The following is a 27532-nucleotide window of genomic DNA, read 5'->3' on the forward strand; positions in this document are numbered from 1 at the left end:
TCCCCCTCTCTCTGAAGAGTCAAGGGTAACTTTTGCACCCTGGTGTCTGGAGTGTTCTTGAGGTTAGTGGGACTGCTCCCAGTGAGGGCCAGGGTTTTAAATTGCATCATGCAGGGGCTGGCTGTTGACATTTGGCTGAGAATGGAGCGGTGTCATTGAGTGCTCTACGTTTCAGAAACTTTGGAGCCAGTTTGTTCTGATTCTCTATCTAGGTTACAGCTTTTCTGGAGCCTGGATTTCTTTGTGCATGTATTGTTTCTGTGTGCCACCCTTTAGGAGCCAGCTGCATAAATATACAGTAAAGGACAGTCTTGTCCCTTGAGAGCAAGTGGTGAAGGCTGATGGATAGAGCTGAGTTTTTAAAAGGCCACATCCTCTGATATGCAGTTGTAGGTAAAAATATCACTCCAGAATCACTGTGGATTAGGAAAAAAAAGTGATTTGTCTTAATTTTTAGGTACCTCCAGAAATCTGGTCCACTTGCACTCGGCTAACTTTTCAGCAGGATCTGTTGTACTTGACTGGTTCCTTGGATGCCTCTGGCATGACATCTGAAGTAAAGATGGAAGATTTCTCAAGGGAAAGCGGAACGTGGGGCTGTGAATGTGTTGTCACTATTTAAATAGTCATTAGGCCAGATTTTGCTGGATTCACAGATGCCCAACCAGTCTTCCATATTCATGAACACTCTTCATCTGCTTTGACAAATGGTGCTATTTGAGAATTGAGCTTTCATCTTTTTGCTTCCTTTTAACCAGTTCACCTTGGGTTCAGAAATTCTGAGGCTGGTGAATCCAGAGAAAGCTCCAGGTGAAAGCTCTGGCAATTTAATTTTTATCTTCAGCTGGAGTGTTATTCACTGAAAATCAGTAATGTAGATTTTACTCCTCCTTTCTATACATCTTTTGCTGGTTTGGAACATAATGACTTTTTCTGTGGAACAGGTTTTTGAGTTAACTTTCCTGCCAGCTCCTACAGAATTTCCCAGTATCCTCTTCTGTAATCATAACATTTAGAGCCTAGTTTATCCCCTGGTGGAGAGCAGGAGGAACAGCATGTAGTTCTTTACTGTTGAGGGAGACAAGGCTAAAATATTTAGTGCAGGTTCTAAATCATGCTTGGAATAAAACATCGTACTTCTCAAAAAAAAAAACATTTACAGTATTTCCTCAAGTAAAAACAACAGTATTAGTGATTGTGTCACCTCTCAGCATTTGCAATTCCTGTGCTAATATTGTCAGTGTGAGCTACTGCCTTCAGTTTAAAAAGTGCAGCAAATCTACCTGACCACTAAATGGCACTATTTCCTTTTCAGAGCCAAAACCAGAGGAAAGGTGTTTAAATCAAAGAGGGATAATATGCAAATGTTTATTTTCTTATTATCTACTCTCCAAATTGTTGTTTGTCACTAAGAGAAACCTGACTTGTTTGTTCATTCTTTGCTTTGCATTTGGTATCACTGGTAGAATCCAAACAGAAGCTGATGAATTTGTAATGTCTTGGCTTTAGCTGTTGCATTGCTTCTAAGTTTTGTATGACTGCCTTCTGTGGAGAACTTGACCCATAACACAAAGAGAAGCAACTTAATTTCTTTTCAAGTTAAAATTTTATTTGATTCATATTAGGAATTTGAATTACTCTTGTTTGGTAAATTTTTGGTGTTTAATGAGGTTAGAAGAAATGTAATACAGGCCTGGGTGGACACAACTGAGTTCTGGTTATTCGGTTTGCAGCATCAGTCTGTATGAATGTTGAATTGTTGTCCTGTGGTGGTCCTCTCTCAAGTTTTTCAGACATTTTCATATGGGTGCCAGTATTAACAGACATCTGCATGTAATTACCTATGCAGAGGAAAATATTTTTTGAAGAAATTAACCCCATGTAGTTTTATATCTCATTTTTTGTTATGTGGTTCTTCTTTCTCTCCATTGAGTTCTGTGGGGCTGCAGTGTAAGTAACAATATCAGATTTGAAAATCAGGGCTAGGGAAAAATGGCTTAGGTAACTTTCTTAAAGAAAACAGCCTCCAAATGGTTCTATATAGGCTAATGCTATTTTTCTTGCCATGACTGCTTGTATAATTAAAAACACTGGCTTAAGGGTTGATAGAACTGAAGCATCTGTGTCACACCCTTTAAATGTGACATGGAGCAACCAATATTTGTTACTAACAGATGGAGACCTCAGTTCATCAAGTCCAGCCTCCCAAAGAGCAAGGTGATTATGCTTTGCCAAGTTGTGCTATGCAACTTTAAAATACATACTTGACAAACACACATCTTAGTTTTAATCCTAATTTAAATATGTCTGTAGACAGTCACAAATTTTGTTTAGTGTCTGGGTTTTTTTCCCCAATAATTTAATTGCTTTTAATGCTCCAGTTTGACTTCTGTTTATTTAGGGAGGTCTGGAATTGTCACCCATAGAGGATCACATAGAGTGTAGTGTATCTTTTAGTCATCTTTCTGAGAAGTTGGAATGGTAACAGAGTTGAGCCTGCCTTCAGTGACTTCAAAGTCACCGATTCCATGTTTGTATATATTCCTATGCCTGTGCTGGACATTTTTGCAGTGTCAGCACACTGAGTTGATGGTTTACTGTGAACCAAAACTGCACTTCAGAGGCATAGTGATAGTCTGCATTATTTCTTTCTGGGGCTGTAATCCTGCATTGGGCTCCATTTAAACAGTGTTTGTTAATCATCTGGTGTGATGACTCTTCAAGATGGCTGAGCTTGTCTCACATTCCTGTCATTTTGATCTCGACCATTTTTGTCCAGCACATCCTATTCATATTTCAATTTATTTGTCTTTAAGGTAAAATATACTGCTTTCAAAACTTGGTTGGACTTCAAGCCCTATTGAATTTCGGGTTTTTTTTAGAATAGTTGAGACTTTTAGAGAAAGTGTGAACAGTCATCAACATATGATCAATTGTTTTATTGCTTTTCAGAAAGATGCATATATATTACTTGGCATATGCTTTATCTGCAGCATAGATGTATGGCTAGAAGTCTGTACTTCTGAAAATCAATTGGAAAAATTATGCTGTTATTTTGACCATTAATTGGAAGAATTCCTCAGATCACTTACAAACCTGGCATAGCAGTGACCTGAACTCTTCAAAGTTTTGCATCAGGACTATAATATTGAACTTTTGGAAGAACCACAGGATGTGCTTGTGCCACATGTCAGATCAGATGATCCCAGTAGTTTCATTTGGCCTTGAAATGTAGTAAATCATATGCAGTGAGTACAAAGCGTAGCAAAATCTGCAAGCTGTGCAAATGGGCAGACTTTTGAAACTGCAGGTACATCAAATAGTGTTCTCTTTATCAGTTTTCTTTGTGGCATGGGAGGCTTTGTATCATTTCACAACTGCCTCTAACCTTTCTTGTCACATAGCAACTTGTGAACATGATTTCCCTGGTACTGCATGAAAAGCTGTGGGAACAGGCTAGGAAATTGCTGGGCTGATTATCTTCTGGAGTCCATCTTCTGCTTGCTGTCACAACACACCTGTGAAGAGCCTTCACTTGGCAGCCCTTTGAACACCCAAGTGCTTTTCCTTCATGCCCAGGTTTAGTGGGTGCCTGCCATAGCTGCCCACAGGAGGAAGGTGGTGTATATTTGGTCTTATCCCATCATTTAACCTGCTCTTCCTTAAAGCCTCTCCATTCCCCCTCTTGGTTCAGAGGTTTGTCACTAGGGGCTCCTGCTGGCCTGTCCCTTTGCTGTGGGGGTACTGAGTGGTAAGACTGTGGGTGATGGGTATGTAGGATTATTGGGATTACCTACCCACTTTGCTCATTTCTCCCCTGCTTTGTGGTTAGACTGGAGCATTCAGCTGGAGCAGTAGCCATCTGCTAGCTTGTGTATGCTGGTTTGCAGGATTGTTAAATGGCTGCAGAGATGCTTGGGCTGAGTTTGCCTTCCTGTATGAGTGTATCACCTTAAAGAGAGCAAAGGTATAAAATAAATGGCTTGCATTTTATAATAAATGTGGAAAATATCGTCCTTGAGAAACGAGTGACATCTTTGTTACAGATCCTCTATTTGTTTCAACGTGTGATGTAAATTTCCAATAATTCAGTATGTGAGTGACTTCTGTGAAGGCAGGAATGAGTGTGGAAGGGCCATGACCAATGTGCTGTAGCAGGGACTGATCATTGAGTTGCTTGTCACTGGGCTTGACAAAGGCTGTCATTCTGCAGAGTTGTACAGCTCTACTGGCAGCTGTACCTGGTGCTTCTGCTAGTGACTGCCAGCACAGCTATAACAGAAAGCCAAATAGCCTCATACTCCTGCAAAACAAAAATACCTTGTGTAATTTTCCTGGTGAGCTTTTAGAATCTACAAGGAAACCCAACATTATGATTTTATTTAATAATTTCTCTTGGGAAACTGTACTTTTGGTGGTTTGTCTGTGAATTAATTGCTGAAGTAAATTTCTTGTGACTACAGCCATTCAATACAGAACACAATAAATTAATCTTGCTTGCCTGTCAGTCTTTATTTCAGCTAGGCTAAGAATAATAGTTGAAGCCAGGAGACTGTGCTCCTGAAAACACTTGCTATTGAGTTTTGACAGTTTTACTTGCAGTGAGTGACAGTTGAGGATATTGTTGTTAGAGTAGTCATTCCTTCAGGGGATTGTATTATGCCTACAGAAATGCCCTGCAGGCCTTTTTATATTCCTTCTTTTAAGATGCCAGTGTCACAGTCACTCCTTTTTCTCTCCTTTTCTTGAAGGCATCACATAACATAAATAGAAACCCAAATGTGATCAGAAGCAGAACTAAAACTATTATTCTTCTCTTGGCTGAAAAGGGAATTTTGAGGCAGACAGCTCTTGCAGCTGGTGGCATCCCTGTTGGGATTTCCCGCATGTTCTGTAGGAAGAGAGACAAAGGTTTCCCACTTCCTGGTACCTTATGGCTATTACCAGGACGTGGCTTTATGCTTGCACCTGAAACTGGCACTTTCAGTACTACCTTTTCCATTCTTTCTGGACAGCTGAAGTTTTGAGCTGTTCTGTTTCCTTCCATTACCCAGGAGCTGAGGTGTTTTTTGTTCTTACTACACAGTGAGGCAGCTTTGACAAGAATGGCAGAGGCTACCAGAAGGGGAGGTCTGGGTGAGCCTTGTTTCCCCCATGAACCACCCTGCAGCTGTATTCTGTGGTAAATTAATTTAATGAATTTAACCAGTTGTCTTTACAGACTCTTTGGGAATTAACAGATGTACTTGTTTGGCCCACATGATGATCAGCACCACACATCCTAGATCAAATGACTAATCCTCCACTTTTTATTCTAATAGATATTCATACTGTTTAATTATGAGGCTTCTTGGAATTTGGCAGAATTAGATATGATTGGTGGGATTCACATCATTAGTCCTTCATTATAACCTTTCCCTCACACAGTTGTGTATTTATGCACACAGTTCTTATTCATGCTTGTGTCACAAAACAAGTCATAGACTAGAGGGCTAAAAATACAGGCCTGTGACATCATCCTGACTGATAGTGCTGCCAAAAGCTAGTGGAAGTTAGTCGTCATTTTACAAGTTCTATTATTAACACTTAACCAATGCTTTTGATATTGAGAAGTGATATCTACCTACTGGATACAGAATATGCCTTTATTTTTAAAGCCTGATTTTTCAATTCCTGTGTAGGCTGCTTGGAACAATATTTGCTTTAAGTAGTTCACTGTGAATAAGAAAGTATCTCAGAAGCAGCCTCAAGCACAAATAGATGTACTTAGAATGTTTTAGGTGTACAGTAGTTACAGCTGAAAAACTAACCCACTTAATTTTCTGGAAATGCAGTTCCAGTTTCTCCTGGCCTTGCTACAGTTATCCATCATTGCAGGAACTTCAACAATGAATGGTTGGTTGTGGAGAGGTCAGCAGGGTGACCAGAGCTATGGAACAGGTTTTAAACAGGAGCATATGCAGATAATGCAGCCTGTAAAAGAAATGGATGTCTAAATATCCAAAAGAAGTCTGTAAAATACAGAGTGGAAGGTGAAGGGGGGGAATTTGTGCATTGTCTTCTCCATGACTAAAACTGAGGGAGTCAGATGAAACAAGTGGTGGCAAGTTTAAAGTGGACTGATAGGAATAATTGTTCACATAAGCTATATTCAGCTTTGGAAGTCTACAGGACATCGTGGGTACTACAAGTTCACGCAACAGCGTAAGTAACTGAACAAATCCCTAAAATCCCTGAGGGAATGGTAAATAGAGGCACAACCACTTTGTAGAAGAGTCTGCCCGTCACTGTAAGCTGTGGGAGGCTGCTTGAGAAGACTATCAGGAGTTAAGGTGCTACCCTGTGGCATCTTTCTGCCTCAGGAGAAACCAAACTGCAGTGGTTCTCTCAATAGAGTGGAGTTAACAGAAAATATGCAAGATGTGGGTCATTGGTTTTGTCATTACCTATCTGATTATTTTAGGAGTTGTTGTTTCCATCACTTACCATGTCTGTAGGGTTGGTCCTCAGGTGATGAGGGCATACCCTTTCATTCAGCATTCCATCATGCATGAGCATTGAAAAATTAGAGTTGAATTTCTTATGCATGGGATAAAAGTCGCCTGACCCAAATTTTACTTGTGGTTCTTACTGTGTTATCACAGTGGCTTGTGACAACAAACAAATTTAGGACAGAGGTAGGAGATAATCCAAGGGTGCACATCATCACTGCGGAACTGCTGGTGTCTAAGAGGAATTCCCTGACTCCTGCTTAATGCTGCATTTTGTACCCTTCATGTTTGTGTGTAGCACAAAGCAGATATGTGTGTGCAGCCTTTGTGTAAAAGAGCCATGAACCATAAGAACCTGATAGAAAGTAATTAGTTTGCCTATAATGGGCCTGTAATTGTTGCTATTACAAAATTTCTGATTGTGACTGTGTTGTATTTAAGAACCAGGCCTGTGGTTTTATTGTAAAATTATTACAGCAAACCCTTTGGGGACTGTGAGCATATACACTCATTCTCTTAAGTATTCACTTGGCCAATATTGTGAAATGTAGCTGTTTCTAGGGAACAAGGGGCTCTAGAAAAACTGTTGAACTAATAAAAATAGAGATTCATTTAGTTTCCTTTTTTCTCCAAAGACCATCATCAAATCTAGGATCAAGCAGCAGGAAAATGAAGCTTTTTTATTATTATTTTTAATATTGGGCTTTTTCTAATATAAGTAGATGGGCAAAAATAGCTTTCACATAAAGTACCTTGCCCTTTTGTGTTCTTTTAAAGAGACCGAAAGTCTCCTTGGGCTTTAGGATTTAATAACAAAGTAGTAAAAGACTTTATTGTGTTTCTGGGGCTGAGAAAGAGGGTATGGAACTGAATTCATACACTTGGTTTTGCTGAAATGTTTAATGCAGGTATGTTTGGGGTTGATGGAGAGACAAATCAGAATATTGTTTTTTTTCTGAGCCCTCTGAGTGACCTAGGACTATCAGAGGCCATATCCATGCAGTCAGGAATGGATTAACATGGTGGTTAGTCACAGTTCTTCCTGGACATACCAGAATTAATAGACTAGATTTCAAGATCCTCTCTTATATGCTATTTCTAATGTCAGCACCTTTCCTGGCAAAATAACTTCTGTTGCATGTTGTAGATGTTTTTATTTTTCTTTCCTCAGCTCTTCACTTGTTCTCATATACTGAATAAATTTACAGTGTATCCACTCTTTCTTTTTGGTCGGTTGGTGTGTTTGTGGTTTGGGTTTAGTTAGCTTGTTTGTTTTAGCAAAAGCTCTGCTTTAAGTGTAACAGTTATTTGTCCTGAATTTCCCTTTGTCTGAGGAACCTGTATAGGGGTTACATATTTTGCAGCTCTTGTCCTTTGTTCAGAGTACCTCAGAGGGTGACTCATCTCCTGAGCCTTTTGCATGGCAGAGAGGTATTTAGGAAACCATGTACCAAATGTTCTCAGTGCCTGCCATGAGAGTTGGTGTTCCAGAGTTATTAAAACATAATGTCTGGCTTTTGGTAGTAAAAGGGATGTGGGATTGAATACTTGGCATCCAGATATTGCTCCCTCATGCTCTAGTCCCCCATCTCCTATAGTGGCAACTGACTGATCTTTCAGGTAAAGCATTTAGTGCTTTCCATGCTCCTGGCTGCTTGCCTATTTTTTTACCAAAGCAGAAGGATTTTTGGTGTAAAACAGCATCTGTTTCCAGATTTGATTTGTCTCTTGAATAATGAGAGCTGATAATTTTAAATTTCATAGGCATAAATGTAAATACTTTGGATGGTCAGGATAAGTGCCCAGATTTCTGAAATCCAGAAATACTTCACTGTTTTGGTGTCCCTGTGTCATGATTCCCTTATGCTTCACTGCACACTGCATATGAACATCTCCCTTCTGTTTTCTCTAAGCAGGTAGTACTTGCTGCTAATTTCATCCTGCATCTTGTGTCAAGGGAGACTTTTTTTGATAGCAAGCAGTGATAACCAGATTTTCTTTCTCCTCAATTAAAAAAAAAAAGGTGGGGGGCAAGTGTGTACAATTAAGTGTTTGAAATAGATGATGTAAATGACATCCCTAGAGCTTAAAAATCTTTTGATTCTCTGGAGAAACACATTCTGTTCAGTAGCTGTTGAAGGCTTCCTACTGTCCTACTATTTAGGGAATTAAAAATTTTTCACTGGTTGGTTCAAATTAGAAGAAAAATGTTTAATTAGTCATTCTCATTGTTCTTGAAAGAAGCAACAAAGAAAAAAACAAAAACTAATGTTTTTCTTCTCCAGATGTAAAAATCTGTTTAATAGTGAATGATGTTCTGGGACTGCCTAAACCAGCTAGGGTAAATCCAAGCCAGCACTCCTAGTGATAAATATATGGGGTACTTTTAAAACACTTGGCGATGGAAGAAAACAAGCTGCATGCATCATTACACCAAAGGATCTGGGGAGAAACCGTGCAGCTTCAAAAGTAGTGCAGATCTTTTATAATAGTAGTCTGTGAAGTTAAGACTGTTTGTTTTCCCTTTCTGTCGAGTACTCCTTTGCATGACTTGTAATTTGTAGGTAGTGTCTTATGTTTCACTAAGAAAAATATGTTTCTATAATGATAACACATAGATATTCCTCTGGTTGTGTTGTTTCACTACAATTAGTAGCTTGTTCGTGTAATGGTTGAGTTGCGAATAAAGGACTGAAAAATACCATCTCACTTGCATGCAAATTGCTTTTTTTTTTCCTGAAGATACTCAGTATATAAAACATTCTTAGATGCTAAATGTTAGTTTCTTAAAGAGACTGCTACAGGTAATCAAAGATGGCTGAGTTTTCCCCTTGTTGATAACTTGTACGGTTTTTTACACCATTCTGCATCAGGAATAATATAGTAGGCTGAGACAGCTGTGATTACATTGATGACTTGGCCAAGCACTAACTCAGATGAGTGAAAATTCTGCTTTCCTTACCAATTCATGTGGGAAGGCTAAATTTTTAAATTCTTGCCGGATGTTAAGGAACAAGTTTGACATGTGAGAGGATTTATGATTAAAAGGAGCGATACTTTGGAGTAATTGTTTTTCTGATGTTTGTGATATTTTGGGGATTGAACAAATTTCAATTCATAAAGAGTGGAGTGTGTAGACATCATGAATGGTCTTTTTTGGGGTAACATAAGCCACTTGTAGATTAAAAAATGAAGTTGTAGAAATTAAGCTATGCTTAAGAGTTGAGTTTGAAATGTAAAATGCAAAAAGTCTTAAGTAAAAGTGTCCATCCCTTTCAGTGTTAAAGTTGGGAGTCCACATTCAAGCATGTTCTCATTATTTTAATGCAAGTTAGAAACAGATAGTAAGAGCTTACACTCCAGTAGGTGAAAATTACTTGCTGCTGTGCCATCACTACTTCATGACATTTTAGTTAATTATACTGTCCTATAATGACTTATGACTGTGCACAGAGAGCTGAGATAAAAAGGAGGAATTGTGATTTTCAAAAGTGAGACCAAAGAATATTGCTGTCTAGAATGGGGGGATAATACATTCCATGAGCTGCAATCACTGGATGACCACGGGGTTTGTCTTCAGCTGTAAATTAGGGGATTATACAACTCATGTATAGCATTAATTATTAAACAAAAGCAATTTCACAGTTTTATTCATTCATGAAATTTCTGTGAAGAGTAGGAAACTTGCAGTGTCTTCTTTGTTACTCATGATTCCCTCTTTTATCTTTTTTTGAAACTGCTCTGATGGACAGTGCCTGATCTAAGCAAACCCACCCCTGTGATGCTTGTTGCCAGACCTTTTATGAGTTCTAAAGTAATAACTTGATACTCTACTAGTAATACAGGTCTTCTGAAGAAAAATGTGTATTTGCTTCATCCTTTATGCTCTGTTTTATCAGTGTTTCTGGTTAAAATTCAGGTACTGAATATCACTGGTGCAATATGATGAGCCTATTTTTTGGCAATTCTTTGACTGTAAATAGAGACAGAGAGACATTCATGTTCTTTTTTACATATACTCATTGCTGGTTGTAATGAGAAAATACTGTTTTGTAAATTGGTGCCTACCAAGCAGAATCATGCTAGTAGATGGTCTGCTGGTCATACATAATATAGTAGGATGTAAAATCACCAAAAATTCCATGTTTTCTTATGCTGTCTCTTTAGTTCAATGTATTTTGCATTAGTTTAATCTTAATCTGTTGTGCATCAAGCTATAACAGAAATCCTACTTGCATGCCTGCAGTCAATGTAGCAAATTCTCTTTGTGTATGATTGTCTTTTGGAGATGTGTGTCTATCTATGGTGGTGACAAAGTATTGAGTAATGCTGGTTCCAAAGAAAAAAGGAAGGTAAGGTAAGATAGTGGGCATCTTAGGTGGCTTAGTCACTTATCACGGTGTGCACATGAACATTTAAAACACAAACATAAACAATGCTGGACAACATCAGATAAATTAAATGGAATTACAAGCACTCCCCAAGAGGTTTCCTTCCTGGCAGAGCTGCCTGTGCTCCAGCCAATTGTGCTGCTTGCTGAATGGCTCAGAACTGCTCAGGAAGCAAAAAAAAACCTTCGTAGGAATACCCAGCCCTGACCTGACCTGTTCCTGTTAGTGTTTCTCAGGGTGTTTGTGGAGCACCTGTGTGTCCTGTTGGCGTGTACTGAGTTCAGGCTGAAGGTAATTGTGCCCTCGGGGTAAAATGGCACAGTTAGCTGTTCTTGACCTAGTCAGGTCAAGATGGGTGAAGTTTTACTCCAGTTTTGCTTCTTTTGTAAGGGGAGCATAGGCTATACCAAAGGTGTGTTGTCCGTGGGCAGTAAGGAGGCGCATGATTGTGGAGAATGGAATAATAATAAATCCATGTCACAGTTCAAGGTTCCCAGCTGTACCAATCTTGCATAAATCCATGTACTTGTGAAATGTGTTCTTTCTGGTTTTGAATTGCTCAGGATTTGCCACAGTCATTCTGGTTTTACAGGCTATATTATTGGCTCTGTGGGCATGTGTTCACTCTTTATGAAAGTGTTCTGTATGTTATAAAATACTGTGTGTCTTTCTGTTTAAATATAGGCCCCCACATTTCTTCTTGCTTGTATATAACACATTAAAGTACCAAAAGTAAGATAAGAAGCTGTTATCCTTTGTTCAATGAAACCAACTCTTAATTCCAGCTTTCATTTGTTTCATGCCTTGGCTGTACAGGAAATGTATAGCTTCAAAATCAGTAGGGAGTGGTCACTGCTAAAAGCTGCATTACTAGTGACACTTGAAATGTAGAATTTAATAATATTTGTGAATTGTAATAGATATAATTGTCTGTTCAGAGGTTGGAAACTTTTGGATATTGATTTATTGGTTCTAATTGAGCTAAATGCTCAGCTCAAGTGTGTGATCATTGTTCTAGCTCTAAATACTGTCTAAGTTGTAACATTCAGCACAGTAATACAGATACAGTTTTTATTAAAGGAAGGCATGAGTCAGTATATCAGATATCATCACTTCTAAACCATTTGGATTTGGCCTTTTTGGAGTAAAATGAGTCACAACAGTTAAAAGTGAAAAGTAAATCACTAATTAGATTTTCTTCAATCTATTTCTTTACACAGTCTAAAATTTTTGAAGGTGGGAGGTTTGCCTGGAAACCACTCATTATTTTCACCTTTATTTTCAGTTTGTGATGAAAAATAACTAAGAAGTGAATCATACTCTGATGTCATTTATGAAATAGAAGTCCTTTTAGGACTCAGACACACCAATGAGCTAGAGCAGATCTTGTGCTAGGTAAAACTCAGTGAATGATCAGTCAATGGCAAAAAATGTGCAAAGTAAGCACATTAGGAAACATGAAAAATAATGGCATTTTCATTGCATGTGATCACAATGAAACCCAATTAATTTTTTGCATTTGTGTTTATCATAGTATGAATAGATTTTTTCTTTTTTTTTCTTTTTTCTTTTCAAGTGCAAACTGAGTTTACTGTTTAACACTGATACTTTTTATCTTTGCAGTGTGCCGAGAAGATTCATACCAGTCAATAGTGTCATGTGCTGCTGTAGTACTCACCCCTGTAGAGACCACAGTGGATACAAGGAAAAAAGAACAGATGATAATGCCTGATGTGTCCAAACAGTGAGTTATTCAAATAACATGATCTTTTACAAGTGCAATTTAAACACCAGGCCAGAATCCTTCTCATGGATATGCATATACACCCTCCTTTCTCTTTCATCTGGGCTTTCATAGGTGTTTCCAAAAGTAGAAACTGCCCTGAGGCTAAGCTGCTGCTCTTGTTCATTAGCCTACATTTTTTTCCCAAGACTTTTGGTAATGACATATATAGAGGGAATGGGCCTTTATATGCTGAGAAACTGACTTCTAAACAGGTTTGATAAGGTGATTCTTTTTGTTTAAATAGTCCTTTCATTTTTGCAAGTAGTTGATTTTTATAAAGAATATGATTTGTATATGCTCAGCTCATTGGCATTATTTCAGTGTTTTCCAGTGACCACTTTACCTCTGTTGCACAAGTGGCATCTTCAAAAGTGTGGTAGTGCGTTCTTCTAGGGAAATTTTGTTCACTTAATTACAATGTATTTTGGTATCTTGCATTAGATGAAAATCAGAGTGTGCAGTAATATTTGCCTTGCAGTACCAGGCAGGATGGTTATTTCTTAATGCCTGAGTCCTTGCAGAATAAAAATAATTTAGTTTTCATGAAAAGAAAGAAAACACAATTGTAAGGCTTTATCACAACACAAACTTGAGGTCTGTGCCTTTTCAAGTGTGGAGGGTATTAAAAATATGACAATGGATAACATCATTCTTGTTCATTTATGTTTAGTTTTCTGCTTCTCTTGGTATGCACAATTTTAGCTTTAAAATTGGCTGTGGAGTCCTGGCTTGCATGCCTATTACTGTAAGAAAATTAAAACATCCCCCCACATCCCCAAAATCCCTGAAACATCCAAAACACTACTGGTGGATTAGAGTAGATTAGATGGGTTGTGATCTTGCTACAGATCCATGACTTAAATCTGTACCTGGCTGTGGTATCTTTTTCAATGTGGAGATAAACCCGTTTCATCTAGACTACCTGTATTTAAAATTTAACACAGTATGTTACCTACTGTCTGGGTATTACTGCAAGGGCCTTATGTTTGAAATGCTGTGGGCATCTAATTGTTGTAGTGCTTCTGTTGTGTGGTTCTCTGAATACCAAGAGATTAAAAGGCAATGGACTTGAAAATACTGTGTTGAAATCCAGAATAATCTTTCTGGTTAGCTCAGAGCAGCATAGAACATTTTTTCTTGTCTCCACTAAAAGGGAAACCTGCACTCTTGATTGCTTGGCTTTTTCATTTACTGTGATGAGATTCTCTTATGAATTCAAAGTAAGAAACTCTGATATCTGTTTAGCATGTGCTGAATGAAGCTGCCTCCCAGATTTTTGGCATGTTTGGGTTTTTTTTTTTTTTTTTTTAAACCTGATTAGTGTTGTCTTCTAAGAACACAGACATAACTTTTCCTAAGCACTCACAGGTCTCAGAAACATGCTCTAACCTCTGCTACTCTTCCAATACTAATGTTTAAAAAACTGACCTGGAATTCTTTCTATGAGGAACAAGATTGTGCCTAACCAGATTAAGTGTGTTTGAACTTTTCCGTATGAAACTGTATCAGTGCATAACTGTCTTTAAGCCAACATTTCTGACAAGTATATTTGAAATGAAACAGAAACATCTTACGGGAAAAAGTTTGCAACTGGAATTTGGTAAATTTTGTAGAAACCTTCAAAGTAATTGTAGGGAGGTGAAAGCATGCAGCTTCAGGAAAATTCCCAGCATTATGAATGAAATATCAGCATACTGATCTTGCACATCATGTGCTTTCTACATGCAGATAGCTTTCTTCATATCCAGTTAATAGAAGCAAAACAGATCCTAATTCCTGTGTCGAAGTGTCATCTGTCTCCAGTGCAAATGTGCCCTTGGCGTTTGTTGAATTCCATTGACTGGATTGCAGACTCCATGTATGAGCTGCTCTGCATGTGTGGATTATACTCAATTCATGTGGAAAACAACATGGATGCTTTGATTTTTATACTTATCTTTGTGTACCTATATAGTTTTGACTTGCATGTTTAAAAATTGTGTGTATCGCAGAGGGCTGAGCAGTAGCCAGCCATCGTGTTCCTGTAGGGAGGAGATGCTGCCTTCAGGCCCTACAGGGACAGAGTATGTTTAGAATAACTAATGCTTTCTAAAGCTACATAAGAAAGTCTGTGATCCAAACCAGATAAAATGCATATTAATGATAATAAAACGTTAAACAGTTACAAATAGCTAAAAATAATTCTCTTGTATGGCATGGTAAAATTATGTCCAAGACATTCAGGACACAAGAAGCTGTGAAGACTGGGCAGGGAAAGAAAAGAAAAAGCTTTTAATGCTACTTGTATAATATTTGATTAATGATGTTATTTTGTTTTAGAAAGAAACTGTTTAGTGGCTTTAAATAATGTATTTGCCTAATGTATTTTTTTTTTGCAAGCAGCAAATGGTGCCAGAAGTGGTAGTAGCAAATCTTAATGAGATTTTAAGTGTCTGTGATAGGTTCTTATCAGGATTGCAGGAGTAAAGGGCCAATTTTTTTTCCCCCCTCCTGTATTTTTTCTTGGAAGCTCAAACCATTTCATTGGGGAGTAATTTCATAGTGATACCCAGGTAATTGCTGACTTGTTGCTTGTGCACTGGGCAAAATTCCTACCTCAGTTACTCACCAGGAATGGATTTGGCAAGAGGAAGAGTGTGCATTAGTGGTTTTTCTCTTTCCTCTCCACAGCAACATCAATGGTCAGTGTGAGGTTAGGGTGACAAACAGGAAATGTGATCTCTGCCTTATTTTGTTTTCTCAGCCCTCCACTTTGTCTAGGGTGTTGCATTAGCTTTGCTATAGCTTTGTAGAAATACAAGCCTTAAAAACCTCTTGCTGTCTTAATAGTTCAAGTTACTGAGGCCTCTTTGTGTTGCCATAGTGATACATCAGTCAGTTGTTCTCAAAGGTGCCCAGATGCTAAAATGCTTGGAACATTTTGAACAGTGAATTCTGCTTACAGAGTCCTAATTTTAGTCCTTCCTATCTGAATTCTAATATAAATAAATGAGCTGCTGGCACAGAGCAATGGCATGAGGAATCCTCACTTCAATTTCAAGTTCTTACAAGGCAGCGTGGGAGGGAATGCATGGCCCAGGGAACTGTGTTATGCTTTGAATTAACTTAGCTTCTGCTTCACTGGGCAAACTCTAGGGCTGAAAGGTCAGTCTACAAGGGGCAGTGTGGAAAAAGAAGTGTCTACAGACACACGAGGCTTGGAGCAGACAATGTTCTTCCTCTGTGTGATGTTCATAGGTAATCATGGAAAGCCATTCATGTGCTACTAGAGCATGAAAAAAGTATGAAGTTCAGGCACACCATTTTTTAATCAGATGTAAAGTTAAGCTTATAGTTGTATACTTCATTTGATGTGTTTCTTTGGATATGACTGCCCTGCAGTTCAGAATAGTGATGGCAACATGGAACCCTCTGAGCTGGCTAATTTAAAGGTGGTTTGTGCATTAGCACTTCAGCTGCTGTCAATATTTCTGATTTTGATTTTTACTTAAAGATATTCTTTGCTGTTAAAGTGTTCTTAGAGCTACAGATCTTTTTATGTCATGAAGCAGACACAGTAATTTGACAGTTCTTTTTCATGCCATAAATATTTTCCTGAGTTTTAGGAGAGATTTACAGATGAAGAGCCTACAAAAATGATAGGAGGAGTTCAATGTTTTTAAACTGAAAGAAGGTAAATTCAGACTGGATCTACAGAAGGAGGCTTTTACAATGAGGATGGTGAAACACTGGAGCACGTTGCCCAGCGAAGTTGTGGATTCCCCATCCCTGGAAACATTCAAGGCGTGTTGGATGAGTCTCTGAGCAACCTGTTCTAGCTGAAGGTGTCCCTGCTTATTGCAGAAGGGTTGGATAAGGTGGCCTTTTAAAGTTCCTTCCAACTCAAACAAAGTCAGTGATTTTATTTTATGATTCTAAATGTCACTGATCATTTGACAGTTCTTCAGACTCTTAAGATCAACTTGGATTTTTTCTGGTAAATGCCTGAATGAGCCTATGTAGTGAGTCTTTTCAATATTCTGTCTGTGCCAAAGCTGTTTCACTTGTTCCTTGCAACTGTACTTACCTGAGCAAGGTTCTTAAGTGTGAGATCAAACACAGGAGAAAGCTTCTTGAAATCACAGTGACTACCTGGGTGCTTGCTGGTGGAAACAGGCTGCTAAGGGGGAGAGTTACAGCCCTAATGCCGTTTTGTACTGCACTGTTTAGTGCAGATGCTAACCCAGGACTTTGGTACTGGTACAGACTGGAATCTAGGAAGATTTTGATGCATGTATAGTCTGAATTTATTAGCTGCAGTAAGCATTTTCCAAAATTCAGGAGGTTTTTTCCTTTCTCATAGTTTGAAGTTGTAGGTGTATAATTGGTGCATCAAAAGACTGGTAACCTTTTTTAACTTTTGAAGCCTTGCCTAATTCCTTTCAAAAGAAGTTCAGACCAAGCTGATTATGTATTATTCTTCACTTAATCAGTTGTGGATTTCCTTTTCATTTTTTTTCGCTGTAATTTTTTTTTTTTTTTTGCATTTTGATAAATCCCAGGGAAGATGTTCTTTCCCCTCAAAGCAGCAGTGATCTTATATTACCTCTGTAATTTTTGATGCTTCTGTTATGATCCTGTTATTGAGAGATGCCTCTGCCTGAATTAAGGTGTAAACAAGGGGTTGAGGTGATACCAGCAATATGTGTACATGCTTCTCCACAGTTTGCCAAAGGGTCCTTGTCTGGGTGCATTACCTAGGATGTGCCAGGCCTGGAGCCAGGCCACCCTGCCACTCCATCCTGTGCTTACCTCATGGCAAAGTCCCTCTGTGGCCTTAAAATCACATTTGCCTGTCTCAAACAATATTTAAATCCTTACAGCCCCTCAGTGGTGATGTGAAGTGTGGTCTCTAAAGCAGCTGGGCTGTCAGGCAGTGGTGTCTGCATCACAATTCTTGTCTGCTCTGGCAGTCCTTTCAAAAAGGCATCTTTCAGTGGTGTGAAACAGGAATGCTTTTCACACTTGTTTGGAAAAGCAGATAAAAGATGGTTGTAACCTGTTTCAGTTTCTGGATGACTGGGACAATGGGCTGTGGAAGCATGTGTCACTCTTGGGGTGAGAGAATGCAGAAGAGAATAGGGATGCCCAGTGTTGCTCTGCAATGACCATACTTTCAAAGCTGTGGTTCCAGCCCAGCTGAAAAACCTGAGACATCAGCTGGATTGCAGTATACTCTCCAGCACTACATTTTAGTGATAACAGGTAGCAGAGGTAGCATTTATATTCATTTCTTTAAAGCAGATACTTTGAAATTGAGTAAACATGAACAGTGTGTTTATGCTGTCAGTGGTCTCCTTTTGCATTCTTTTATCTATTTTGCTAGTTAGTCTTTAAGCTCTATTTAGTGACTTGAAGGGGAACTGAAAATTTCTATTTTCTGTGTTGTCTGTCATGGTGTCCTTGTGCATCCTCTATTACTTTTTGCACATAATGGGAAAAGAAATTCCTCTGCTGTACTGATGTCTCCTTTGATATAGGACACTTTTCAGAAAATAGTAAAAATACAATATTTACGCTTTTTTTATTGTCTGCTAACTAGTTGAAACTACTACCTGACATTGGCTCTTGTCTTTGCTGCTCAAATTGGTAACTTATTTCTTCTTCCTTTGAACAAATACAGAGCAATAAACCAGACTCTGTTGTTTCTGTTTTTTCCCTGTGTCCAGCTGCTGCAAAAATGTGAATGATTTTGTAACATCAATTATAGGTAACAGTTGTGCAAAGGAAATATAATTGCACTGCAAAGTGAATATGGAAGAAACCTTATATCTGGTTATAGAACAGGAGTATCATCAGTTCTCATGCTCCTTCTCAGTAACTGCACCCATCAGTTTATAGGTGAGATTGATGGGAAAGCAATCTACATATGTAATTTAAATGTCATAGGCAATTGTTTGCAGCCAAGGGATTAAGCAGTTCTGTACAGCTTAATTCGAGCATGAGTTGCAAATGTTGAATAAGCTGGGTTTTGAGAGCCACTAGCTAATTGCAGTTACTGTACTTAGTATTTTCAATATTTTGTAATTCATCGCCTGTCTTTTCCTCCTTGAATAATGCAGGAGGGAGAGGAAGGATGGCAGTTGTCCTATGGAGGGAGGGTGCAACATAGATTTTATCTATATCCCTGCCAAGGACTTTGCAAGTGATCTTTTCCAAGTGTAGTCATTGTTTGGAAAGCTTCCTCTTTTCTATGAGAAGAGATTTGGTTTCTAATACACAATCAACTGTGAATGCTTCAATTATTTCCCTTAAAGTATTACTGATGTGACTGAACTCAACTTGAGGAAAAGATATAGGGGTGGAATGTTAAGCAAGGTACTTAAGGAGCTCATTTTGAATCAAAATGTGGAGGATCAAGAAAACTACAGCATTTTCTAGTTGAGATAATTGAAACTGCAAAGTGAGATGAGTGCATTGTGTCATTGTGTAGCTAGTCTTCATTAATGAAAGAAAATTGAGGAAATAAAAATGTGTAGGGATAATACAACTTTGCTGGTGATGTTTCTGAGCACCAGATGGTGAAAATTTGAATAAAATTTTTTGAGTCAAAATACAGTTACTGTAATGTACATTGACAGAGTGTGGCCAAAGCTGATTTGAAACACTGAACTGCACAAACAAAGGACAGTGCAGTTACAGTATTGGGAATACAAATTTCTCCTGCTTTAGCAGCAAGCACTGGACAACATAACTGCATCTACAACTACAGTTTCTGAACTAGATCTGAAGTTATCATAAGAAAAACATTGTCACCAAATCAGAGTGACATTTAGAAAACGGCTTTGCCTACAGCAACATCCTTTGTTTCATTGAGATTCATTAAATCATATACCTTTATGATACCATAAAGTCATTCTAGTTTTGGCCATCACCCTAAAAAGAATGTCCTTTGGAGTAAGATTATCAATTTATTCATCAGATCTGAGAAATATTTTTAATTTGTAAATTAAATGAAAATCTGTGCATTCCCTTGCATCCTTCTTTTCTCTGTTCTCTTTGAATCATCACATTCTTCACTGGGTGTTTCTGAAATAGAGGAAGCTTTAATTACATTACCTGCTTGTCCTTCCTTCATGTCCACAAATTTCCTCAAAAGAAAGACATCAAGTTAAATAATTTTGCACTATTTGGTGATAGAGCTTATTTAAAAATATGCCTTTCTTACATGCATATATGGGCAGGTGCTTAAGATGGGCTTGGTTCCAGAGTGCAAGTTTTATCCTATATGTACTGGAGTGTCTGGAAGTGTCTGCTTTATTTACATAACTGAGAATTACAGGTCAGACCACAAATACCAACTTGATTCCAAAGTGACAGTCTCACACTTGGCAAGCAAGAACTCTTCTAAACTGATGGCCTTGAGTAATCACTGCTAAATATTATTGCCAAGTACATTTTAATTAGAACAATGAACCATAAGACATAGTTTTGAATTTTCATTTTGGGCTGAGATTTTTGCTGTGTGATGAAATAGAAATTATTTTTTATATATATCAAAACTCTTTAATATCTGGAACAGTTCTAAAAGGAGATGTAGTTCAAGTAAATAAAATCTTACCTGGTTCAATCAACCTTGAAGAGGATGGTTACTATAGTAAATGCAGGCAGAGATGTTTGAGACAGGCTTAGGCAATTGAAAATCAATTATTTTTTCTGGACACCTCCACCTGAAGAGCTGCTGTTGTAAGTTGTTGTGTTAGTCACTCTCAGCGTTTGTTATTCTAATAAAATTCCAGAGTTTTCCATTATCTTACATGGCAGCTGCCTAAGCCCTGAAGAGCATGCCCATCCTCTGCTGGGATGACTGCAAAGCCACTCAGGACTGCAGTGGGGCATGCAGAAAATGACTCACTCATTGACTTTGGATTTAAAAGAGAAAATAGACTTCATTTTCATCCAGCCTAAATTCATGTCCAACACAGACACTCAGAATAAGCATTGTTATGCCCTCAGTTTCAGGTATTAAAGGAGATCTACAGCCTTTATTTACCAGGTACCTATTCAAAGGGATGAAGATGCTTGATTTTGGGGCAGCAAAAGAGTCCCCAAAATAATGGCCTTACTGGATTTATGCTTCATTTCAAAAAAGCCATTTTTTTAGACAGTCTGAGTGTCAAGTTAGACCATATACCAGTTTTTAAATTTGTATTTCAATAACCAGTTCACGTAACATACTACATCAGTTGGGAAGGCAGTGTTAGCTCCTGTTGTTCACCTTGATGCCTGGTGTTGCCTAAAGAGCATTTGCTGGGAAGCTTTACTGAAGGAAGATGTTTTCAAGGTAGAGAACTGAAGATTTGGGAGCAAGCCTGCTTCACTCAAATGGGGAGAGTGAGAGAAGTGCTAGCTTGTGTCCATTTCATTCCTTTTTCTTGTACATCCAAAATCTCAAAAGTATACAAAAGTTATTTTGCTGTAAAATTGGGGAAAATATTCTTGTTAAACTTCTTTAACTCAAGCTTTCACTAACTTAAGTGGAAGTGCTCAGTCTTAGGAACCACTCCAGAAACAGAATTATACTTTCTAGTCTGTAAAAGCATAGGCTGTTGCTAAACTCTAACCAAAGTTCTCTTTGAGACCAGTGGCTGTATTGTGCCCTCTTGCAAGGAAACTAAGGCAGGTTTGGGTCTCTACCTTTGTGCAGCAGAAACATCTGTCTGGGGTAGCATTATCTAAATGCTGAAGAGATGAGGGTGGAGTGCTGGGGAGGAAGGATCAGGAGAACATTTGTTTTTTAATTTAGAAGCCTGTGGTTTTTGTATTAAGGTACAGCCTCAATTCTTACAAATTAGATTTCAAAACATAATTGCCACATCAAATATAAAAATTAATCAACTATGTTATTACTTGTGAACAATTAAAGCATCATAAAATGAAAAATATGAGGGAAATACATGTAATGCTAGGATTGCATTACAATCCTAGTATTCTAGAAGTACTTTATTTGGTTAGACAAATGTATCGTAGATTAAAACTAGAAAAAACCAGTTCAAGTGCATAGCAGAAATGTATTTGTTTCACTTTCACAGTAATTTAATAATTTCTCTGAAGCGTAACAAAGAACAGCATTCTCATTTCTTACTGTCATCGGAAGGTGGGGAAAGGAGGGATGTCACAGAAAACTAGGTAGATTTGCATTTATAATTGCATGGTGCAACTGTTGGACTATTGTGCTGTGCTGTTTCACAGCTCGTTGTAGGATTCCAGTGAAGGCATTATCAGGTAGTCTTTTGAATCTAATGGGTGAAAAATAGTGGTATTGTTGTGGTGTTATTACTGGCTTATTGAGGGGTTTCTAAACCAGGTGTTTTGCGGAACATTCCTGAAAACCCATCATCCTCTGCAGTGGCTATATTAGGGTTAGCTTTGTTAGGAAATACACTACTCTTGAGTCATATTATCATGACTCAAATAGGAATACCACTGCAGCAAATGTAAGTTAAATCAGCATACTGCTTATAAATAGATAGACTGCTTCATGGTGCTTAAGGTTGAGAGATTACCTAGAGGGAAGGAATTATGTGAAAAAATAGCCATACCTGCATGCTATGTTTCACACGGTATCAGGAGGTGTTAGCTTTTTATTTAGCACAACTAAATGCAGAGAGATACTCCAGAAGTGAGCATAATCTAAATATTAGTATTTTTAAGAGCAAGATTTTAGCTGTTTTGCAGAGGGAAAAAGAGTTACTAGGGAAGGACAGTAATCATTTTAAGAACAGTCTCCTTATCCCCACCTCTAGCTCCAGTTTGTTTTGTTCTTATTTATTTTTTCCTGGAGGTAACAAAGAAATAGAGCCAATATTCTTCTTTCTCTACCATGTACGATTTTCAGTGTATCTGTGAATAGCCCTGGGAGCAGTAATTTTAATAACCTATCAAAATCTATGTTTGCAGTGAGTATTGAATATGTTATTTTTACTTGCATGGATTTGCTGATAGCAGAGGTGGAAGACCATAGCTAAAAAAGGACAAGTGGTACTATTGTTCTTTCTTTATCTCCTCTACACCCTCCTGTTTTTTACCAGTCAATACACTGGCTGCATTGGCCACCATATGGGATGTATAAAATACCTACAGCATTAAAAAAAACCAGTGAAAAGCAAGATGGGAAGTGGGGTGGTAAGAAGCAGAGGAAATAAAAGTTAAAAGACTGTGCATCATCACACTAGGACACATGCAGCTTTGGTGCAGTTGGATTAAGACATAAATTTACAATTATATTGCAGTAGTGTTAAGCCATGAAGACAAAATATTGTACCAAATACTAGTGAATTTAAAAGAGCCAAATGCTGCAAAAACTATCTGTACAGTTACAGAGTACAAGTGTAAGTTTTTCCTCCTGGGCTCCAGGAGCAGGATTAAGCTCTGTTATACTGAGGACATAACTGGCCCAGCTGCTTTTTATCAGCAATAGCTGCAGTAGCCACCATCTAAAAAAGATGTTTGTGAGGAAAGAATATTTTTTGGTTTTCTTTTCCTGTGCTGAAGCTCAAAGTATTTAATTTGCTTCCAGGTCCATTTACTAGTTTTTTGTGGATGTGGTAGGAGTTCACCTCAATTGTTTTGTTTTGGTATTTTAATCCTCTCCTAATCATTACGTAAGGGAGTAGTATGTGGCTTTTGTTGCGCATGAAAAAGATATTTGCTGCTGCTACATTGATTAAATGTGTAACAGCATGTATTGCAGCTATATCCACCTAATATTAGTAATAATCCAGATTTAGAGCTTTCATCACAGCAGCCCACAGCATCAGCTTGTGCACAGCTTTTTTAAATGTCTTCAAAAAATAGAAGCGGGAAAAGAAAAAGAGGCCAATGCTTTCATCGTAAGTGTGAGGTGACATTTTCAAAAGCAAGTAGATAATACATCAAAACATGATAGGTTCCAACCCCTTTTTCCTCCCATATCAGCTATTTTATTTGTTCAGTGCATCCCTTTAAACCCAAGAGTTCCTGTGATGAGCAATACAAGTAGGAGACAGATAGGAGTGAGCTACGGGGAAAAATCAAGGGAAGCACAGGCAAGGGGAAGAGTGAGGTAGCATTGAGGTAAACTTTCCCATGTTTTAATTAGCCATGCTTACGAACTGTACTCTTGATAAAACTCTTTATCTATCTGTCTGTTTGTTCATTTGTTTATGCAGAAAGCCTACAGAGTATTCATCCAAAAATAGGGTAATGTTCCTCCAATTTTTGTAGTCATCTACTACTTCATCCCCAACCCTTTATTCAGACTTTTCAATACTGATTTTTCAGGAGCATTCCATCCTCACTTCCAGTTATTATGTCATTTTGTAAAATTGACATACTTATGTACAATTTTAATATGTGCCCAGATTGCTGCTTTAGAACATACAAAGTTAACAGGGCTCATCTCTCCTGGCAGCCATAGATGCAAAGGGACAGAGACCTCAAGTCAGAGCCACAAAGAAAGCTGGAATATACATTATGAGAACCAAGAATGAAAAGCATTGTTTTATTTTAGAAGACATTTCTTGATGTTTTGATTGCATCAATCTAAAAGGTCACATGCACACAATTTAAAGGCAGAGCAGAAGAAACAGAATTCCTTTTTAACAGATGAACTAAAAGGTGAGGTGATGTCAAGTTTTGTCCTACAAGAGCCCCCTATTGATAGGGCTGTTTTTTGGGCCCTTTCTTGGTCATCTCTTTTAAAACTTAATCTAATGTTGTAATCTTATTTTTGTATCCTTTATCTGGACCTGTGTAAATGGAAGTGATTAGTACTTTTGGCTGGAAAAATTTAGATGTTCTACATAAATATTTTCAGAGATACGGTCTAGATAAACATTGCTATATTGATAAATTGTTGTCAATTCTGACAAAGTATGCTTCAGCATTTTAAAATAGGTAGATAAAAACCTCCTCATTTTGTTGTCCAAGGAACGGTAAACTCTGGGATAATTTATGGAGGGGATGAAAAAAGAACATTTATTGATCAGTGAGAAAGGACAGTCTGGAAGGTGTTCAGAAGTAAGATTACCTATTACTTACTAAAGTAGGTATTACTTTCTAAGTGCTGGTGTTGTAAGAATAAATACACAGTAAAATGAGTGTTTGATATCAGATGGACTTGCAATGGAACTATGCAAGTAAGGTGTGTAATAGTCATAACAAATACTATCTGCAAGTTCTCCACTTGCTGTTCTCTTAACTGTGCTGTAGATTCAAGTCAGAGAATAAATACAGTGCTAATAGAAACCAGATTATTTAAGAAAACTTAAGCAGCCAAATCATTATTCTGTGATTTATTCTCTCAGAAGTTACTACTTTTTTTTTGAAGATGTCACCTAAAACCAGGAGTATGTTCACAGGGCTTGGAATTCAGTCCAGATATGTAACAGAAATGAATCACAAAGCTGAGTCATAGTTCAAAAAGGGATTAATTCAGAGAGGGAATTCTGATATGAGCTCTAGCAAGGCTTGTTTTTCCTCATATTTGAAGTTACTAAAATTCACCTGTTCAAAACAGTGTTTGATGCGCCTAGCTTTGTGCTACATCTACATTCTTCTTCCTGAATTATGTTATTATTGCAATATTACGTATTTAAATGTAGTAAATGCCTTAAATTACAAATTAATGAAGGCAAACCTGAATTTATAATAAATACTTGATAGACTTCAGGGAATCCATAATTTTAGATGGCAAAAGAACACACTGATTCTAGCTACAAAAACAGATAATATTTGAAAAGGCAACAATTAAATACAAAGAATGGTTTTGGTTACTATGGGAACAGCTAAAGAAAGGTTTTTCAGCATTGCAAGCTACTGTGTGTATACAAGAGAAATGATGTTCTCCAGAGTCAAAGAAGCTATGAAAGCTTTTCAAGGAAAAGGCTAAATAATAAGAAATATTTAAAGCAAAAGCTTTAAAATATCTCTGTGTTGTTGGTGGTTTTATATTCTCTCTTCCTGCTTTCCCCCCATTTTTCTGCCACTAATTTTTGGAGTTAGTGGTTTTTTGAGTTGTGTAGCAGAAAGCGCTTTGCAAAGAGGATTAGTGAAAGAAAGGGCAATGTGGATGAGTTATTTTATTTCTGGGTCTGTTTATAAGAGATCTAATCCTATCCCATAAATTTACTTAGGTGAAGGCATTTGTATTGTAGATTAGCACTTTTTCTCTCATACTTTTCTATTTATTCTCATAACCTGGAAATAATGAAGAGACAAGTTAGAGTAGGAAGAAGTGGGGAAAATTATCACCTCTGTATTTCACTAAAGCTGAAGTGTTTTGTAGTGGAATTGCACAGTCATGTTATGTATGCTGTAGTTAATATTATTGCTAAGGCAGGTGTTAATATTTTTTTATTTTGCTTTTCCTTTTTTTTTACTTTAGTAATTATCATTGTTTCAACAATTTTTTATATTTGCAAAAATAAAAGAATATCAGTCAGGTACTTATTACAGCATCAACTTTGCAGTAGACCAAATGTTAAAATATGCAGTACTTGTGTGTGTGTGTGTATAATTAAAATAATATAATTTAAATCTTTTATACTTGATCTAAATCTGAGCGTTTCTTTCTCTATTGAGGAAACTTTAAAGGCTGAATCATCAGGAATGCTCAGTCCTGCATGGAAACTGTCTGCAAGACTTGGGATCATCTGGAATGTGGTCCCTTGCAATAAAAAAATAGTAGCTCAAGTGAATGAGCATATTTATTTTCATGATATGGCAATGAATTTAACATGGAGAAGGTTCTTTGATTCCTTTTAAAAGAAGTAAACTGTCTGAAAAGTGTGTTGTCAGCTATTATTTAAATATGTATTAAAACAATACTGTGCTATTTCTGTGTATCTTTCAAACTTCAGATGTGGGAATGTGCTGACATTGAACTACAATCCAGCAGTTATGTAAATTATGCTAAATTTGTCATCTAATTTTTGCTGCTTACTTGTGAGGTGGGTGCCTACCTTGTGATCCTAAGTACCATAGAGCTCTTTTATTTTTAATACGGAAGCAAGAGTATATATTTTGAGTAAAACATGTTTAGGGGCACTAAGGAGATAAACTTAAAAGTCACAACTGTATTTGGATGCCATATTTATTATGAGGTTGATGTCCAGCAAAAAAAAAAAGACTGTATTGTTGCAGGAAGTTCTCCTGTATCCTTATTGAGAGACCTGGGAGTAACTGTGTGTACAGTCATAGGTGAGGGGAAATGTTGCTGTTAGGTTGGACGTGACATACACACATGATCAGGCTCCAAGAAGAAAAAAGTTTTTTATTCTCTTTGTTCTCTAGCTTATATACTCTTAACAAAGCCTGAATTTAAGTCATTAACTACATCCCAATAACTTATTATATTCATTGGTGCAAAGCAATTAATGTCAATATAATTGGCAAAAGTTTTACAGAAATTTAATAAGGCATGTACACACATCTACTTATACACGTAGTCTAGCTTACAAAAATTTTCATGTTACCTTTTCTAATCTGTTTCCATGCTGATGGCCTTGTCTTCTTCTTTGCCATGGATACACTCAAAAATCATCAATTGTTATTTCTTCTATTAACTCAGCTTTGCTTGCAGGCCAGCTGTCAAGCCCCTCCATAGGGAAAGTCTCTAGATTTAGTCCCATTTTTGCTTGTTTGGGACCCTTATGGTGCTTGTGTATGCACCATACATACAAGTCATCAATAAAAAGGAAGGACATGTTCGTATCTCGCAACCACATTTCATTTATAAAATCAACCTTTCTGGCTTCTGCATTTTGGGGAAAACATATTTCTTTATAACTGATCTTCACTTTCACCCAGATTCATTTGTTCAGATAATTTAATAACTTGTAACT

General features: G+C 37.5%; 1 protein-coding gene across 1 annotated transcript in view; it reads left to right on the forward strand.

Moving 5' to 3' along the window:
* CCSER1 (coiled-coil serine rich protein 1) overlaps positions 1-27532 on the forward strand; it is a 544953-nt gene that overhangs the window by 85118 nt on the left and 432303 nt on the right. Inside the window, exon 4 of the mRNA XM_066548974.1 lies at positions 12506-12626. Coding sequence (XP_066405071.1) covers positions 12506-12626 — 121 coding nt within the window. The remainder of the gene's footprint in view (positions 1-12505; positions 12627-27532) is intronic.

The sequence above is a fragment of the Molothrus aeneus genome, chromosome 4 (genome assembly GCF_037042795.1).
Source record: "Molothrus aeneus isolate 106 chromosome 4, BPBGC_Maene_1.0, whole genome shotgun sequence".
NCBI lineage: Eukaryota > Metazoa > Chordata > Aves > Passeriformes > Icteridae > Molothrus > Molothrus aeneus.